The sequence below is a fragment of the Lineus longissimus genome, chromosome 16 (assembly GCF_910592395.1).
Source record: "Lineus longissimus chromosome 16, tnLinLong1.2, whole genome shotgun sequence".
NCBI lineage: Eukaryota > Metazoa > Nemertea > Pilidiophora > Heteronemertea > Lineidae > Lineus > Lineus longissimus.
The window spans coordinates 4459197-4474946 of NC_088323.1; the positions used below are offsets into that span (position 1 = coordinate 4459197).

General features: G+C 41.5%; 3 protein-coding genes across 4 annotated transcripts; 1 reads left to right on the forward strand and 2 right to left on the reverse strand.

Moving 5' to 3' along the window:
* Positions 1 to 66: 66 nt before the first annotated feature.
* On the reverse strand, positions 67 to 7446 carry LOC135500451 (PMS1 protein homolog 1-like). The gene is made up of 15 exons (XM_064791939.1): positions 7340 to 7446; positions 6998 to 7247; positions 6521 to 6680; positions 6165 to 6290; positions 5692 to 5966; positions 5307 to 5429; positions 4838 to 4978; positions 3406 to 4545; positions 3004 to 3205; positions 2608 to 2731; positions 2202 to 2468; positions 1625 to 1810; positions 1188 to 1312; positions 770 to 921; positions 67 to 491 (listed from the first exon to the last, which is right to left on the reverse strand). Exons 2-15 carry the CDS (start codon positions 7166 to 7168, stop codon positions 297 to 299), a joined length of 3387 nt encoding a protein of 1128 aa, XP_064648009.1. The 5' UTR covers positions 7169 to 7247; positions 7340 to 7446; the 3' UTR covers positions 67 to 296.
* A 651-nt stretch (positions 7447 to 8097) lies between these two features.
* On the forward strand, positions 8098 to 10621 carry LOC135500485 (glutathionyl-hydroquinone reductase YqjG-like). Its single transcript, XM_064791998.1, has one exon. It carries the CDS (start codon positions 8332 to 8334, stop codon positions 9349 to 9351), a length of 1020 nt encoding a protein of 339 aa, XP_064648068.1. The 5' UTR covers positions 8098 to 8331; the 3' UTR covers positions 9352 to 10621.
* Positions 10622 to 11412: 791 nt separating this feature from the next.
* LOC135500461 (ankyrin-1-like) lies at positions 11413 to 15550 on the reverse strand. Of its 2 annotated transcripts, none has more exons than XM_064791952.1 (2): positions 15441 to 15550; positions 11413 to 14814 (listed from the first exon to the last, which is right to left on the reverse strand). In XM_064791952.1, exon 2 carries the CDS (start codon positions 14757 to 14759, stop codon positions 12684 to 12686), a length of 2076 nt encoding a protein of 691 aa, XP_064648022.1. In that variant the 5' UTR covers positions 14760 to 14814; positions 15441 to 15550; the 3' UTR covers positions 11413 to 12683. The 2 variants fall into 2 exon arrangements, with proteins under 2 accessions (XP_064648022.1, XP_064648021.1); XM_064791951.1 differs by having other exon boundaries at positions 15399 to 15550.
* Positions 15551 to 15750: the final 200 nt, after the last annotated feature.

Below are 15750 nucleotides of genomic sequence, written 5' to 3' on the forward strand. Positions count from 1 at the left end.
TGTATAGGTATTTACTACTTCTAGCATGAATGAACAAGACTTCCATCACACATTAAAACATGCTACCGAATAATTACGGTATATTTTTATTTGGAACCAAGTTTTGAGTACATTTTAAGATCAGATCTAATGCAGGACATAGACATACATATACTTTCTAACAGGCCATTCCAGGACATGAACAGTTCGGATGCAAAATCCACTCTGAAAAATGTTTAGATAACTGGGCATAAAAGTCACCTGAAGACTACTACTCTGACCCCCTTAGCTCTTGTATAAGAATGTATTTGCACTATTCAATCCTGTGTAGACTGTGTATACTGGGTCCCAGGTAACTGGTCAAGGTCATAAAGAACATGTGTAATAGGTTTGCCATGCAGGCAGGTGTCTGTGTCATGAGGTAATGTGTCCCAGGTTTGATCTAGTATGTCTACAATTTCAGATCGACCAATGTTACTCGATAAGTGCCGACTCATTCTTACTGCTTCAGCCTGAAAATTTAGATTAAACGTATTAGTTAGGCAATTTAGTAGGATGTGATAGAATTAAACATGAGAAAACAAGCACACTATTAATTGCGTCTCAAAAGACTTTGGGTGCTGTGGGCATTCAGGAATAAAGTTTTATCAAAACCAAATGGCCCAGAGATACAACCCTGGCTTCTCCCACAGCCAGTGGACAAATTGTGAGATAGACTAGCCAAATGACCAACTCGGCTCAGCGATACCTGCCATTGAAATACTTACAATAGAAAGGAGCTCTCACTGACCTTGAAATAATTGATGACCTTGAGGGGTCGACACTCTTTCAGCGTTGCTTGTGGACTCTGCTGGATATGATTCAAGATTTCTTTGAGGTCGCTTTCGTCATACCAAGTAATCAATGATGCCGTCATTTGCACAATCTCGTAGTCGTTTGTATCTATCGGTTGAAAAAATACCATTTTGACAAAACTGTAGAGCCAAGGCACAGGGAGTGAAGTTGTTTGCACTCATGAGAGAAAGGAAAAGATTCTGACAGTAAGCCAATTTTTTTAACTGAAGGATAAGCAAATGACCTGGGCCACCAGATGTGCAATATTGGCGGGTCCAAGGATTTGGCCAAAGTTGCCAGCAAGAATCAGGATGTTGCCTTTTCCATACCCCCCCCCCCCCCCCCCCCCCCCTCAACAAATGGAACAAACCTACCTCCAACTTTTTTCACTCTGAAGCCATTCTTGATCAACCTTTCATCTTCAATGAAGTGGTTGGTATCAGGAAAGTATTGTTTCTTCTTTAGGCTGTCTAATACCTCAATTAATGATGCATCAAACCTGAAAATGAAATCAAATGCATGCAGTAGAGCCAGTGTTATTTATGTGCATTTTATTTTCGCATTTGCAACTGGCTATTCAATCTGGCTATTCAATTGCAAAATTACATTATATTGATGCTGATCATATTTATTGATTTCTTTGGTTTTATAAAGGTTTAAAGACCCTTGAATTATTTCCTGATTATGCTTAAATGATAGCACATGTATACCTAATCCCATGATTGAGCACTCAAAATGAATGCAGACTCTAAACTTGGCTTAGCTGAAACTATTGGTCAGTGCAAACCAAGAAACACAACAGCCTCCTTACTTTAGTTTGATCGTCATATTCATTGGTTCGCATAAGATCTGGTGATTTGCCATCATCTTATGGTAGAGTAGAATCTCCTGTGCTCTCCAGTGGTTGAACAACAACAGTTTGTTACCATGACAACAAGTCCAGATCCCGAGGGACTTCAGTGGACCGATTGGGTTTGGTCGATCTTCTTGTCTTTGACTAGGAAATAAAGCACAGGAGTACGTCAAAGTTTGGTCACAAAATGAAAAGACGTTTGCCTGGACATAGGCACAAGGTACAAAAAAACCTCCCTTCCCAATGACTGAAGGATCTGCTACATATTTTGTTCCTGACCTATTTCCAATGTATCCCCCCGCCCCCCACCCCCCAAAGATTCCAGACAGATTTATGTTGCCGACAAGATCCAACAAGTTGGATTTTGATCAGGAAGGAATCGGATAAGAGACATGTAGGCTTGCAGATTCAATGTCATGTCATTTCTTTGCAGAATGTTCCCAACGTTGCCGATACATTCCTGACAGCCATCAAGAATGCTTCAAGAAGATAATGGATCACATGCATTATGAAAGCCCTGCCTCAATGCTCTTACCTCTGCGTCAACTTGAAACCCAAAGAAAACTTGGCTTTCAACTCATCCAAGGAGAACGTTACTGTTTGACCATCTCTGTGTTCTGGCTTGCTATCATCAATAATGATCTTCTCAACCTTCCTCTTCTTTTGAGATGGTTTAGCCACTCTCTCGCCAGATTTGGATGCCATATTATCCCCTGAATTTCTGACGATGCTGTCTTTTGATACCTCTTCAACTCCCTTTTTGTGCTTTTCTTTCTGTTGAACAAGGGAGTCTTGCCAGTACCTAGGAATGAATAAAACTGTTTAAATGGAGAGGTCCAAGGGGATCCTGATTACGCGTGTGGAATACTGAAAGCAAAGATAGTGCCCTCCCTCCCTCTTATCTGTTATCCAGTGACTACATTATCCCTTTAAAGAATCACCTTTCTCTCTCCTTATATTCCATATCTTCATACTGCTTTCTCTCTGGCGATTGAAGCTCGCTCCATTCCTGTTTCAGAAGGTACTTAACTTCAAACCTGTCTGCGTCTGGATTGTCCGCCATGACTGAAATCAAGAAAAAGGTTTTACAAAATGTAGTAATATGGGTCCGATGCAGAGATAGGTAACATGTCCAGTCAGGGGAAATGAGTTCGAGACTTCGATCTGGCTGTTGAGTTTCTCTAATAAGCCTATTTTTAACCACTTTGGTATTAGCAGCTTATAACCCGTGTTGCGTTATGCCTCCCTGTCCAGTCTCTTGAAAAGAATGTGGTTCATGGAAAGACCAAACATTCTATTGCTTTCGGGCATCGAATAATTTTGAGACAGTCCCTTACCGATATCCTTATGGTCTTTGACAAAAAGTTCAAAAGCTGTGTTTGGTGTTGTGCTTGGTTTTCCCATGGACTCCATCAGTGTCTTCTGCCCTGCACTCAGTTCAGCTGTAACTGCTCTCTTCACTGGTCTATTCTGGGCCTCAGCAGCACAGCTGCTTTTGCTAGCAGACACCGATGGACGAGCTGTGAGGAGTTTCACGGGCTGAAAAAGACAAAAAGGGAGACGGATCAAATTTTAAGGTGCATATCCCAGTCACTCGTCCACCGACAGATGGTCTCAGCATTGCCTAACTCAGGTGATGGGCTGAACGCACCAACCACAAGAACAGGAATGGAAATTCATCTATGGATTAGTTAAATACAAAGGTGACAGGTTAATATGCCTTTCTGAATAATTCTTACCTCCACACTCCTCCCACATTTATCAACAAGCCCAGTTCCTTTGCTCCAAATATCACTGATCGACAATCGTCCCTGGGGTCCCTCTTTTGATAAAGATTCCATATCCTCCGCACCATCAATCTGCTCTCCACCAACAAGTTTTGAATCTCCTTCGTGAAGTTGAGTATAGCTGCCGGACTTGTTCTCAGATGGCACCGCCATCATGCTGTCCCATGAAGCCTCGGAGTCTGATGCAGCACTTATTCTGCGCTGACCAAGCAATGAAAGATCATCCCCTTTAGGCCCCATTGCTTTATGAAGTTTTTCATAACCACCACTCAGAATATCACATTGGTCACGAAAACTCGACTGCTGTTCAAAATCCATTGAAACATCCCTGGCTGCATCTCTTTCTTCTGATCCACAGCTAGGTCTATTATTTGTGTCCAAATCACTAAAAACAAAACCAGGTTTTTGATTTGTAATTCTATCACCAGTTGTTCCTGCTTGCAAATCTTGCAAAAGTGGGTGCTCAAAGATTTCATTGAAATCTTCCAAAACATTTGATTCATAAAGACTCTTGTCCTCTACTGTTGCACCCAGGTTACCACCTGATACCCTCTGGTGAAAAATGACATCACTTGCCCCAATTTCAACATTATTGGACGAGTGATAGGCATTATGAGGCATAAGTACAGTACCATGCATAAAACCATCATCACTTCTCAAGTTACTGGAGTTACCGATATAAGCACATGAATTAGGATCCTCCCCCTCTCCCATTGTCACAGAATCCTTCTCTTTTGAAACCAAACAATCCTCCCTTTCCCTGTTCACAGAAGCAGATGTGACATCTCTCAATGTAAATCTGCCTTCCAAGTCAGTGTTTGTCTCACCAAGGTCACAATGCTGAGATACAACAACAACAGATCCACAGCCGTACTTCTCTTCCTCTAAATTTCTTGACTCTAAGTCAACTCTAGATCCACAATCAACTTCGTCAACACTTGAGTACAAATTGTCCGGCTTCATTTGATGCTGTTTGTCATTGTCATTGTTATTCTCCAAATCAACATTCTCTGACTCTTTTGATTTCATCTTTTCTTCCAAGGAGCCATACAGATCAGATAACAAATTTTCCAACGCTTCGAGAATTTCCACCTGAAAATGAAGAAGATTGGACTCCTAAGTTAGGCAATCAAAGTTAAAAGCGTTCAAAATGTTACTGAATTCTGCCATGATTTGTGCATAACAAATGCTATGCTCTTTGAGGAGTAAGATTAAGCTGACTGGAAAATATGGCTCCTTGACTTCTAAATGGGAAATGTGTCAGCACAGAGACATTTTTCTCCTACTGAAAATACTTTGACCTCGTGACACGACAGATTTAAAGTTATAGAGTGACAGTTTAATTAAAGATATATGAATTTGAAAGATTTGTCAGTGACGGTACCTTATGGTGGAACATTACTTGTGTTTTGTTGGGGTCGAGGTTCACATCTAGACCAGTAGGTGTCACGTTAAGACTCACAAAAGCAACCGGATATCGTGATGTTTCTGAGTTGGTCCCTGCTGTGAAGTACTTTTTGAGAAGCTGGAAATATGAGCAGAAGTATTCTCAATCCTGGAATAATCATGCAACCCACATTTGAACAGGAGGTCCCAGTGAACTCGAGTTTGTAGTCCGACGTGGCTACTATATCTTCATGTCTGGCTAACCATTCCTGCCAAAAACACGGCACTCGTCAAAGGAAGCTGCCATTTATATTGTGTGACATCACAAGATGACCTATTACATTACATTTTAAAAAGTCAGTAAACTAGCTGAAGTTGCTGCACTTTCATTGATCATTGATGTAACAATCTTTAAGAGTAACAAGGATCTGGAATTGATCAACTGAATAACACTACATACACTGTACCTTTTCAATGTCTTTGTTGATAACTGGTCTTTTGTTGACAAATATGAATGTGCGATCACTATTGGTTCTGCCAGTCACCTGTAGGTTTGAACTAGGGCGTGGCAGGTACGATTCAATGTCCACCTGGAAGAAATTGGGCATTACATATCGATAATTTGAGATTTAGAGAGTTGATTTTTAGTGAACACAAAGTGCAAGAGTGTGGAACTTGAGCCGGTTGATTGCGAGTCCAACTATCACTGTGCCAAGTCAATATCGTTGAATAACTAGGCACAACTTAGTACCCTCTATCATACCAATGGAAGTTTGTGATAACCATGACCATCAGTGCTGGCCCAACTTTATCTCGAGACCCTCCTCTGAATGTACATCATGAGATACATACCTCCTCATCATGGTAGTCGTGGTACTCCATGAAATTCACACAAGCAGACCCAAGAACATTAAGCAGCACCATTCTGTAATTAGCCACGACACTCTTCTGCCAAAGACTCTCCTTATTATGGTGTAAAGTAAGGCGAATCTCTGGATGAATGATACCAAATGCCATAACTAAATCTTCAACATTTTTCAAGCATTCTTTTTTCTTTTTTGCTGTGTTATAGAACTGGCGCCGGACTGGGAGGTCTTTGAAAAGACATGTTGCAATGACTGTGGTCCCTGAAAAATAAAAAAGTTGGGAGCTTTAGTCTGCTTGAGTAGACTAGCTATTGCACAGGCCAGAACCGTGTTTTTGTGTGCCACTACACTTTGGTGCCAATAAGGTTTATTTGTGTATTGACTTAGTCTTCAACCACAATGAGTGGCTTAATTTCTCACAAGCTCAGAGCTTTAATATTTGTAATCAAATCAACCAACCTTGTCCCATGTGTGAAGGAGTCTTCGACTTGATCTGTCCCTTGTGGTCCAGACTGTATGTATAGCCGATAAGGTCATCAGCTGTCTTAGTTGTTATGGCAACATTAGAAACAGCACATAAGGAACCTAGAATATACATCAGAAGTTATCTGAGTTAAATTTTCAAACAGAGAAACTAATTCTTCAATCAGCAACTGCATGTCTAAACGTGTACATCAATGCATTCACTCAAAATGCTGAAGATAAGATTCAGATAGTCAACCCAGAAACCACAATCCCCGGGCTTTGAGCTGGCTCTAACCAATGTACCACTGATCTCCCAGATTTTCCTGGAAGTACCTATCATGAGGACTCACCTAATGCCTCTCCTCTAAATCCATAAGAAACCAAGCCCTCCAAGTCTGCATGTGACTTTATCTTTGAAGTATAATGTGGCTGTCCCATGAATTCTGTATCCTCGGTTTTGATGCCAGAGCCATTATCCCTCACTTCTATCTTATCAAATCCAAAATTCTCCTGGAAATACACATTTTAATTGAAAAAAATAGAGGGTGGCTCATTAGGATCACATTCGGTGTACGTGACCCCCCCCCCTCCCAGGTCAATCAGATCCCTAGAAAACGTATTGCAGCACTTATATTTCCAAGTTTTTTGTGGCGAAGGGCTCCGCTAGACCTTCCCTCATTTCTAAGATTGAACCTTTGGTGCTTTCTCAGTCTCATATTGCAGGATGGGCCTGTGCCCCTTTTTCCTGCCATAGCATATCTCAGTTATTCAATGGCATTTTCAACTTGATCATAAATCAAAATGAAATTAAAACAAAGTTTACTCACAAGTTTAATTTGTATATTTGTGCTGTTAGCATCCAAGGAGTTCTCCAACAATTCCTTTACAACACTTAGCGGCGATGTGATGACTTGGGTACTCCCAATAAGGCGAACTGTAGATGAGGGAAGCTTCTTCACGCAGCCTCCCTTATTGTCTTCATCAGCTGGTGCAGCCATTTATAACACCTCTTCTGTCTATCTCTATATCAAGTCCGCAGCAAACTCTGGGTTATTTTGGTAACTTTTGAGCTGCCCCCTGAAAAATATTTTACATTTTGAGACCAATTATTTCGTAAAATACTTTGATTCTTCGATAGAACAGTCGCATATAAACATCTGAAAAGTTACCAGTTGTCTTTGGCTCTGATGTTGAGAGCAAAAAATTGTTTTAGCACGCTTAATTACGCAGTTTGAACCACAATTAATCGGAAATTTTGGACAAAAAAAGTGGTGGAAGGAAAAACACCAAGTAAGGAACGTACCATTTTTCAAGCTCGTTCCTCATTTTGTGGTATTTTTTTTAGTCCCGTTTTCATTTTATCCTGCGTGAACAAAACTTTGACAAGATGATGCCTGCAACAACAGATGACAATTGACCCCCTCCTAAGACCAAAAAGTTAAATACAGCCCTCGTCGCATCGTTGCTGGACACATTCGATCCCGTCCCCATCTGCAGTTTTACGTTTAGACAAATTTAACGACCACAACAACGAATTCATTCCACCGCTGGCTGTCTTCGGCGAAGTTGTCTCCGTCTTCGATTAGTGTACTGTTACTATGAGAAGGGAAGAGTACTATGCGTTCACCCTTGGAGGAATTATATAGTAAGGTTCACCCTTCCCTTCTTATAGTACTATTTTCCTGGCTTTTATCCCATTATAAACAATGAGAACTCACAGTTATCTTCCCTTTTCACAGCGCTCCTTTCCTGGCTTATCCCATTGTTTAGCGCGATAATCACGCTAACTGGACTTCAGGGGCCTTTGCTCCATCAATCACACGCTTTCCGCTACTCGGTTTGTCGAAGAAATTTTTTTTGAGATGGTCCCGTGTTGGTTTGATACATTTTTCAGTTCCACTTTCCAACATAAGATGGCGTGACAACGGCTGATGAGGATTTTCCGAGTCGCCAACCCCCAAAATCCATTACATTCCCTGCATTTCATGCAATAATCGGACAATACTCAATGTATAAAATACAGGAACTTTGAAAATATTGGCAATTTTCCTCGGATGACGCAGCAGATATCTACAGTGACTTGACGTCATCATCGACATTGTTATTGGCGAGTTGAGGCTTGCCTTTGGCAGAAGAAACTTGCTGTTCGTGTTCATTTTTCATGATTTTGCAACTGAAAGCTCTTCAGTTTCTTCGAATATCTCTTAGAATCCGTCGTTTTTGTTCATTCGAGATGTCAGAGGCTATATTAAGAACACCAGGTGCCTTCAGAAACCGAATAACAGCTGATGGATCCAGTGGTTTCCCTGCAGAAGCCGGCAGATACCATCTCTATGTGGCTATGCCGTGTCCCTTTGCACACAGGGCGCTGTTTGCCAGGAAAGTGAAGGGGCTTGCAGATGTTGTGTCTGTGGATGTTTTTGGTTATCAGGATGCTGAAAAGGGGTGGACCTTCTCTGACGATCCTAAGCCACCTTGTACCATTGACACTGTAAATGGGTGTAAACACATATTGGAAATCTACAAGCTTGTCGATAAAGATTTCAATGGCAGGGCGACGGTCCCGATTTTGTGGGATAAGAAACAGAATACGATCGTCAGTAATGAATCATCTGACATCATGGAGATGTTCTGTCGGGAATTCAATGCTTTTGGTAATACCCCTGAACAGAAGGCATTGGATCTGTATCCAGAGAGCAAACGTGCTGAAATCGATGAACTGAAGCCGTGGATTGCAAGTGACATCGCCTTGTCTGTTTACAATGCCGGCTTTTCTCAAAATCAGAAAGATTACGACAAAAATGTTGTCATCGTCTTCAAAGCACTTGATCGAGTGGAAGAGATCCTATCGACACGTCGCTTCCTCACCGGCAACGTGATGACGGAGGCAGATATCTTCCTGTTCACACCACTGATACGTTTCGATCGAGTTTATCACATGTTGTTCAAATGCAACAAGAAGATGATATCACGGGATTACCCAAATATTTGGGGATTTGTCCGCCATGTCTACTCAAGCCAGGAAGTCCGTGATTCAGTCGATTTTCCGTTGACACTTGATGGTTATTACCGCAAAATGGGAGTATTTAGAAAACTCAACACCTTTGGGATCGTCCCAATTGGACCAGAGCTAGACTTTGATGAGCCACATGGCAGGGAGAAATTAAATGAATTATTATAAGATGACAATATTGAACAACATTTAGTGTCATTGACTGTCATGACTAGGCTGTGTAGATCTGTGCAGAAATAAATGTTAAATGGAATCCATGGAATACTGTAAACACAGAAATATTTGTGTGCCTTTTATTGGCCCGTTACAACGACAACAATTACAGATAATAAGGCATGGCTGCAAAGAAGAAAATCTAATTGTTGAAATGACTGTTGTGTCTAACAAGGTTGTCTCAAGACAATTTCCAATTTTACAAAATCGCTTAGTGAGATGGCTGCTAATATTTCTGGGTTTACAGTAGCTGTTTGTAAAGAATGCACCTACACAATAAATGGCTATCATCATACACACCAACAAAGGGCTAGCATAAGTAGTCCAAGTGTATCAACTAATCAAGTATTATACTTTATGATATGTATGTGCCCTTCCACGAATGTCCTGTCAACTTTTGATAATTAACATACTGAGTCCTCCTTCTGCCGAGTAGGTGTAGGTGTCCTTGGGTTCTCTGTCTTGTTATTCTCTGGACAGTGTATGTGATCTTGAGGATAACAGAAGGTTTGATTCTTGCCGAAAAAAGCAATGTCTAATAATACCGTATACCGTGATTTTGTTATGTTTTTGAATAAAAGACAGGTCAGCTAATGGCCTCCCTTTAATCCTAAGTCCTTCATCGCCATGGTTGCAAAGAGTTTTGAAGCCTGCTGATGCAATATTACTATAATAGCTAAAAGTCACTGTAAAGGTGGAAAAATAATTGTTGTTGTCACTTGTTCAAAACGCTTTTAGGAACCGTCCGCACCAAAAACCAATGTGCCATATTCTCTTCATGATACATGTAGCGGTCATGTACAGCTGATAATCATATTGTTAAACCAAATATTCCGTGTCAACACTATTCAGTCACTTTTGGCGCATCTGTTGATACACATAATGATAAAGGTCTTTTGAGCATATTGACAAAATGTACTGCTAACTGTGTTGGGCAGAAATTGGGAGCTGTTTTTGTTCAATAGAATCAAAGCATTCAATAAAATCATTTGGAATAAGTAGTTTTCAATCCCACCACCTTGATTTTAACTTGCAAGATAAACAGCTCGAATAACGTAAACGATAGATAATGTCTTTGCTCATCATCATGTTCTTTGCAATGTAGTAGTTTTAATTCTTCTTGCACATAATTGCTGACCTTTGGTAGACAGAAATTGGTAATTGTTTTTCTTTTGTCACAAACATACATAATGTTGATTCATAGAAATAAAACCGCTATGCAGTATTCAGGTGTTTACTTTGGTTATCTTTGAATGGTGCCCCATTTGTGTACCATCATTTCCAGCTTTAACGCTGTCATTCCCTACCTTGCCCAGCCCTCACAGTCTTCTTGTTTCTCTCTCTCATGGAAGCATGACACTATGTTGCCCCTTGTCAGATTATCCTGGCTGTCAAGACTAAGACTGGCTGACTGACACTGGTAGTCAAACCTGCCCCTGGTATGGGCCCTGGCATTTGGCATAAAACCTCCAGTTTTGTTGTCATTGCTCTGGCCCTGCCACTAAAACTTTCTCCGATATAGCTTCCCTGCCCTGGAAACTTACTGACCAGCCCTGACATGGTTGTGCCGACTCTGGCTGTTGGTCTTTCCCTGCTATCCTGAAATTGTTCATTCACTACTTAGCCCCTGATATGGGCAGTTAGTCTTCCCTTGCTGCGTTCACTTGTCCGGACTTGTACCCAGCTGTCTCTGCCATGAGTGTCCTGGCCAGGACACTAGATATGCTGTTATATTTTTCCTGGGTGTATTGACATACATGGCTGTCTTTTGTGGACACTAGACTGGTGTCCCTGGAACAGTTCTCCTGGCTGTGACAATACCCTGTCCCAAGGTGATCCAGTCTACAGTGATCATATCCTTAGTTTCAGAGCATTTTACTGAATCCTGCTAAAATATGGGTCCATGTGGGTGACAATACCGAAAAGCCCAGCCATCATTCAGTCAATCCTGGCGTCCCAAAGAAGACTATCCCCCTCTAGAAATATAATAAAGACAAGATATTGAGCACAGCATAGTTTAACCTTTATTGATGACTTTATCTTTATGAACGCATTCAATAAGGGTCCACATGATATAGCACAACACACTGTAATGAAATGGTATGGCTGGTTCAGAAGTTAGTTAAAGTACATGTATTTCGAGGAGTGGAGTTGAACCTGGTCATAAGTTCGAGGCAGCCAGTGCCACCTACCTGCTAAGTGTAACAGAGCATGTGCACTCCTTGGTTCTATAGGAACATTTTTGGATTGAGACAGTACAGTTCTACAGTAAGCGCTGCATAAGAACTAACATTTTGTAACAATCATTGAAATTATTCAGAGATTGTTGAATCTAACGCCATACATTTAGAAGGTAGATTTTCGTCAAAAACAGAACCATTATAACCAGGTTGATTTACTGCAAAGGGATAATTCCAATTCCAATTATGACTCGGATCATAAACAGCTGTATTGGGCCTTTAAGTTTTACATGAACATCACAAACAACAATAAATAAACAACAACTTTAAACATGTACAGTTATATCATCTCGTTCAGTAAAGCTCAGCAAGAAAACATAGGCAAACGTCTGACAAAACTCCTCCGAGTCCGAGGCTATTGAATCGGCACCACAACTGACAGAAACTGGGACAAAACTTCCAGATTTGTACTGTACCCTGTTTCAACTTCTGTCACGTGACGCTGATTCAATGATGGTCCTCAAAGGAATATTCAATGGTTTCTATTAAGTACATCCTTCTGACATGATTAGGCTGAAAAATTCAGCAAAGAACAGAACTGTGTACCAGGAGACAGTATATGAATACACTATACCAGCCAATGATGTGTACGACCACCCTTGCTTTTAAGGAATATCCTATGAAGCTCAGCGGGAATACATGATGGTACACAAAAAAACAGTTCAATGACTAGATACAACTACATGCATTTTATGTGCAGTGGCCAAGCATTTTAACTTACGTTAGATCACAATATCCTAATACGAAAGGCACTCAAGCTACATACAGATCATTTTCTTTGGATCCAGCCAAAGTCAAGATGGAGATCGCAGTTAATATGTGACCCATCAAATCAAATCGGGTCACTCGTCGCCAGGCCAATTACTTAGCAATTATGTTGCTTATTATCTTTGGAAACAAAAGCTTGCAAATCAGAATAAATTTCATGAGATTTGCGAAACCTCCCTAATGAGCATGAGATTTCCATAAATGAAATTATCAGAAACCAGTCTGCACAGCAAGCACACACTTCTTTTGTCGAATGACTGGCAATTCTATCCAGTGTGTTTAGATAACAATTTCACCCATCTCACTGAAGCCAAACTGCTCATCACCACTGAATGCCAGGAAATCTTTCAGTCTTGTCGGGACCGGTAGACGGCCTATCTTTGCTAGCTGTGTACGTCGATGTTGCTTGATGCACTTTCTTATTGTGCAGCGGCACAGATCCTGCAGGAGTACTGGCTGGGAGGTCAGGTCGAGGAACTGAGAGATGAATGCTGCATGGTCTGCAGCAGCTTTTGGCGAGTCGGGCTCCAATCCTGATGTAAGCGCAATTACCTGGGAACTGTCCACACGAAAGACACATCGCATCAACAAATGGATACAATACGTATCCCGGTGCTTTATGATCTCATCAAGCAGAACCCTACCGGCTTTTCTAAGGCTGCCGCAGCCTTCTTGAATCAAACAGGTAAAGTAGTAGTAATTCTCTCTGTAGACTTTAGCAAGCAGTTTACCCTCGTCTTTTTCAAGACAATCGAGATCACAACCGTATTTGATCAGGAAATCTAGGGTACTATACATGGAACTTGCAATACCACTTGTGAACACAAACATGAATGGGCTATAGCCATTGGAATCTTTTTGTTCCAAGTACATCGGACATTTTTCAATGAGGTATTTTACAACATGGAGTTGGCTTGATATACACGCTGCATGAAGTGGGCGGTGTGGTTCTTTCATCACACCAAATCTCGAGAATAATTTCTTGACGAACTCCAACTTTCCCTCCCGGGCCGCCACTTCTAAGGGCGTCAATCCCTGATCACCTCGTATGGTGACGTCAGCTCCATAATCAAGCAAAAGGTCAAATACATCAAGGTCATCACTTTTCAATGCCATATGAAGTGAGCAAGAGAGATTGATGTCCGCATCAAAAGACAACAGTAACTTGACGAGACCACTGGTGGCAGGGCTACCGTGGCAACAAGCGAGACTTAGTGGTTGGTTGTTGTCTCGATCAAAAACATGCACATCAGCACCATTCTCTAACAACAGCTTAGCAATACCGTAATCACCAGAACAGCATGCAAAATGTAATGGCGTCCACTTTTCCAATTTCGTAATGACGTTCACGTCAGGTTTCTTACAGGAATATTCCAGAAGGTGCTGCACCATACCGAACTGGTTGAGAAACGTAGCGATGTGAAGCGCAGAGGTTGCATCGTCATCAGTCACATTAATATCCGCCCCAAGATTGAGAAGTTTGTCGACTAATTTTGGTTCACCACTAAAACAGGTACAATGGAGGGGGGTCCGCCCTTTCATATCCGCTGCATTAAGATCCATGCCCTTCTCCAGCAGTTTTCCAACTCGGCTTTCATCTGCTACAAAGCACGCTAAATGCAACTGGTAACTCTTCAGACGTTCTGATTTTGCACCTTTATCGATTAATAACTTAAAAATATCTTTACTGCCAAGTCTGTATGCAATATCAAGAGGAGTATCACCATCTTCATCTTCCGTGATGCGGGCGCCACGCTGCAGCAAGGCATCAACAAGATCAATGTGCCCAGTCTGACAGGCTCGATGTAGAGGAGTTGAACGTACGCTATTCACAACATTAACGTCTGCACCAAATGCAATCAACTTTATGATGATTGACCGCTTATCCGTCATGCAGGCATGAAACAAGGGATTACGGCACATTGACTTGAAAACGGCTACTGGTAATCCAAGTTTATTTTTACAATGATCCAAGACGATGTCCACTATTTCTTCATTTCCAAAATAACAGGCACTATCCAGAAGGCTTGTACAAGACTGTGAATCCTCCGCAGCTCCTCTTTCTAAGAGTAACTCCAAAATTGAGGGTGAACTCGCCACTTGAGACTGAAGGTAGGAGAGACCTAATTTGGCATCTGCTCCATATTGCAATAACACTTGGACAACTTTGAACTTCTGTTGACGGATGGCAGAGTAAAGTGGGTTCTGTCGGGTACGTTGGCAGGAGGCGTTCACGCTCGCTCCCTTGGATAGACAGCTCTCAGCTAACACACAGTTACCGACATGACAGGCATAGTTCAGTCCGTCATCAAGGAATCGCTGTCTGGAACCCATGTTTCTCTCAGGACTGGACATGCTGGACAATAGAGATCAGCTCTTCCTCCATGTTCCCTGAGAGGCCATTGTTTGTCTGGAAAGAATATATATTAAGGACATTATTTACTTTTTAGCATGGTTTTTAACTGAATCTGTAGAGAGTCAAGAAAGACTATAGATTCATGCACTTGATTGGGAACAACGTTTACATGACGTAGTGTTGGCCGTCGTCACGTCACCATGCATTTTACATCAGTGTAACGTGACGTGACGTTTTCGTAAACGTTGGTCCCAATCAAGTGCATGGATCTATAGTAGTACACTTACTAGGCTTTTGCGTGTATGGAATCGCTGGAAGCTAGTAAATCTGCACTTAGTGATAAGACCCGCGAAAACTGGCTCCTACATGATACTAGTAGTACTATACTAGGGCAGGCCTACTAACTTGTGATCTAAATCTGGCTTTTGGGGTTTTAGTTTTGAGGTAGCTAGTCCCGCTTTATGCTAATGATACCTGTCAGTTTCATCCCTTAGTATTTTATTAGAACTCTGAGCATGTACTAATATAGTATCCCTGGAGGCTGGACTCATGCCATGGTAACTTATGGCAAGGCCAAAATATTAAACAGGCAAAAAGTGCAAGATGAGAAAACGGCGTCAAACTCAAGATTTACGCACTTTGTGTAGTCTTTCTCTGCGCTGAAGGCCCCTATGTAATACTTGCGCATCACAGCCACTTCACGGAGGTTTTTGTCCACATCCCACGATATAAATTCGACTTTTTTGAGAAGTTTCTTCTCATGAAATTTCAATGTTTACAAAATGGCACTCGGTAGTTTGTCCATTTATCACACGGCGCGGCGCGGCGCTGCGAACGGGCACATATTATGCTGTTATGGCAGTATCTAAAACCACATACCACATACCACATACCACATACCCACATACCCACATGCTAATTTTTTCCAGGTGGGGCAATCCAATGACGGTTGAAGCTTTTTCATCACAACTATTGTTAAAGGAAAATCTG

Excerpts from the sequence above, each read along its gene's own strand:
- LOC135500451 (XM_064791939.1), bottom strand. The coding sequence starts at position 7,168 with ATGGCTGCACCAGCTGATGAAGACAATAAGGGAGGCTGCGTGAAGAAG. Across the intron at positions 5,967-6,164 it reads TCCTTCACACATGGGACAAG|GGACCACAGTCATTGCAACA; the intron begins GTTGGTTGATTT and ends TTTATTTTTCAG. Across the intron at positions 1,313-1,624 it reads AATATGACGATCAAACTAAA|GTTTGATGCATCATTAATTG; the intron begins GTAAGGAGGCTG and ends TTTCATTTTCAG.
- LOC135500485 (XM_064791998.1), top strand. The coding sequence starts at position 8,332 with ATGATTTTGCAACTGAAAGCTCTTCAGTTTCTTCGAATATCTCTTAGA.
- LOC135500461 (XM_064791952.1), bottom strand. The coding sequence starts at position 14,759 with ATGTCCAGTCCTGAGAGAAACATGGGTTCCAGACAGCGATTCCTTGAT.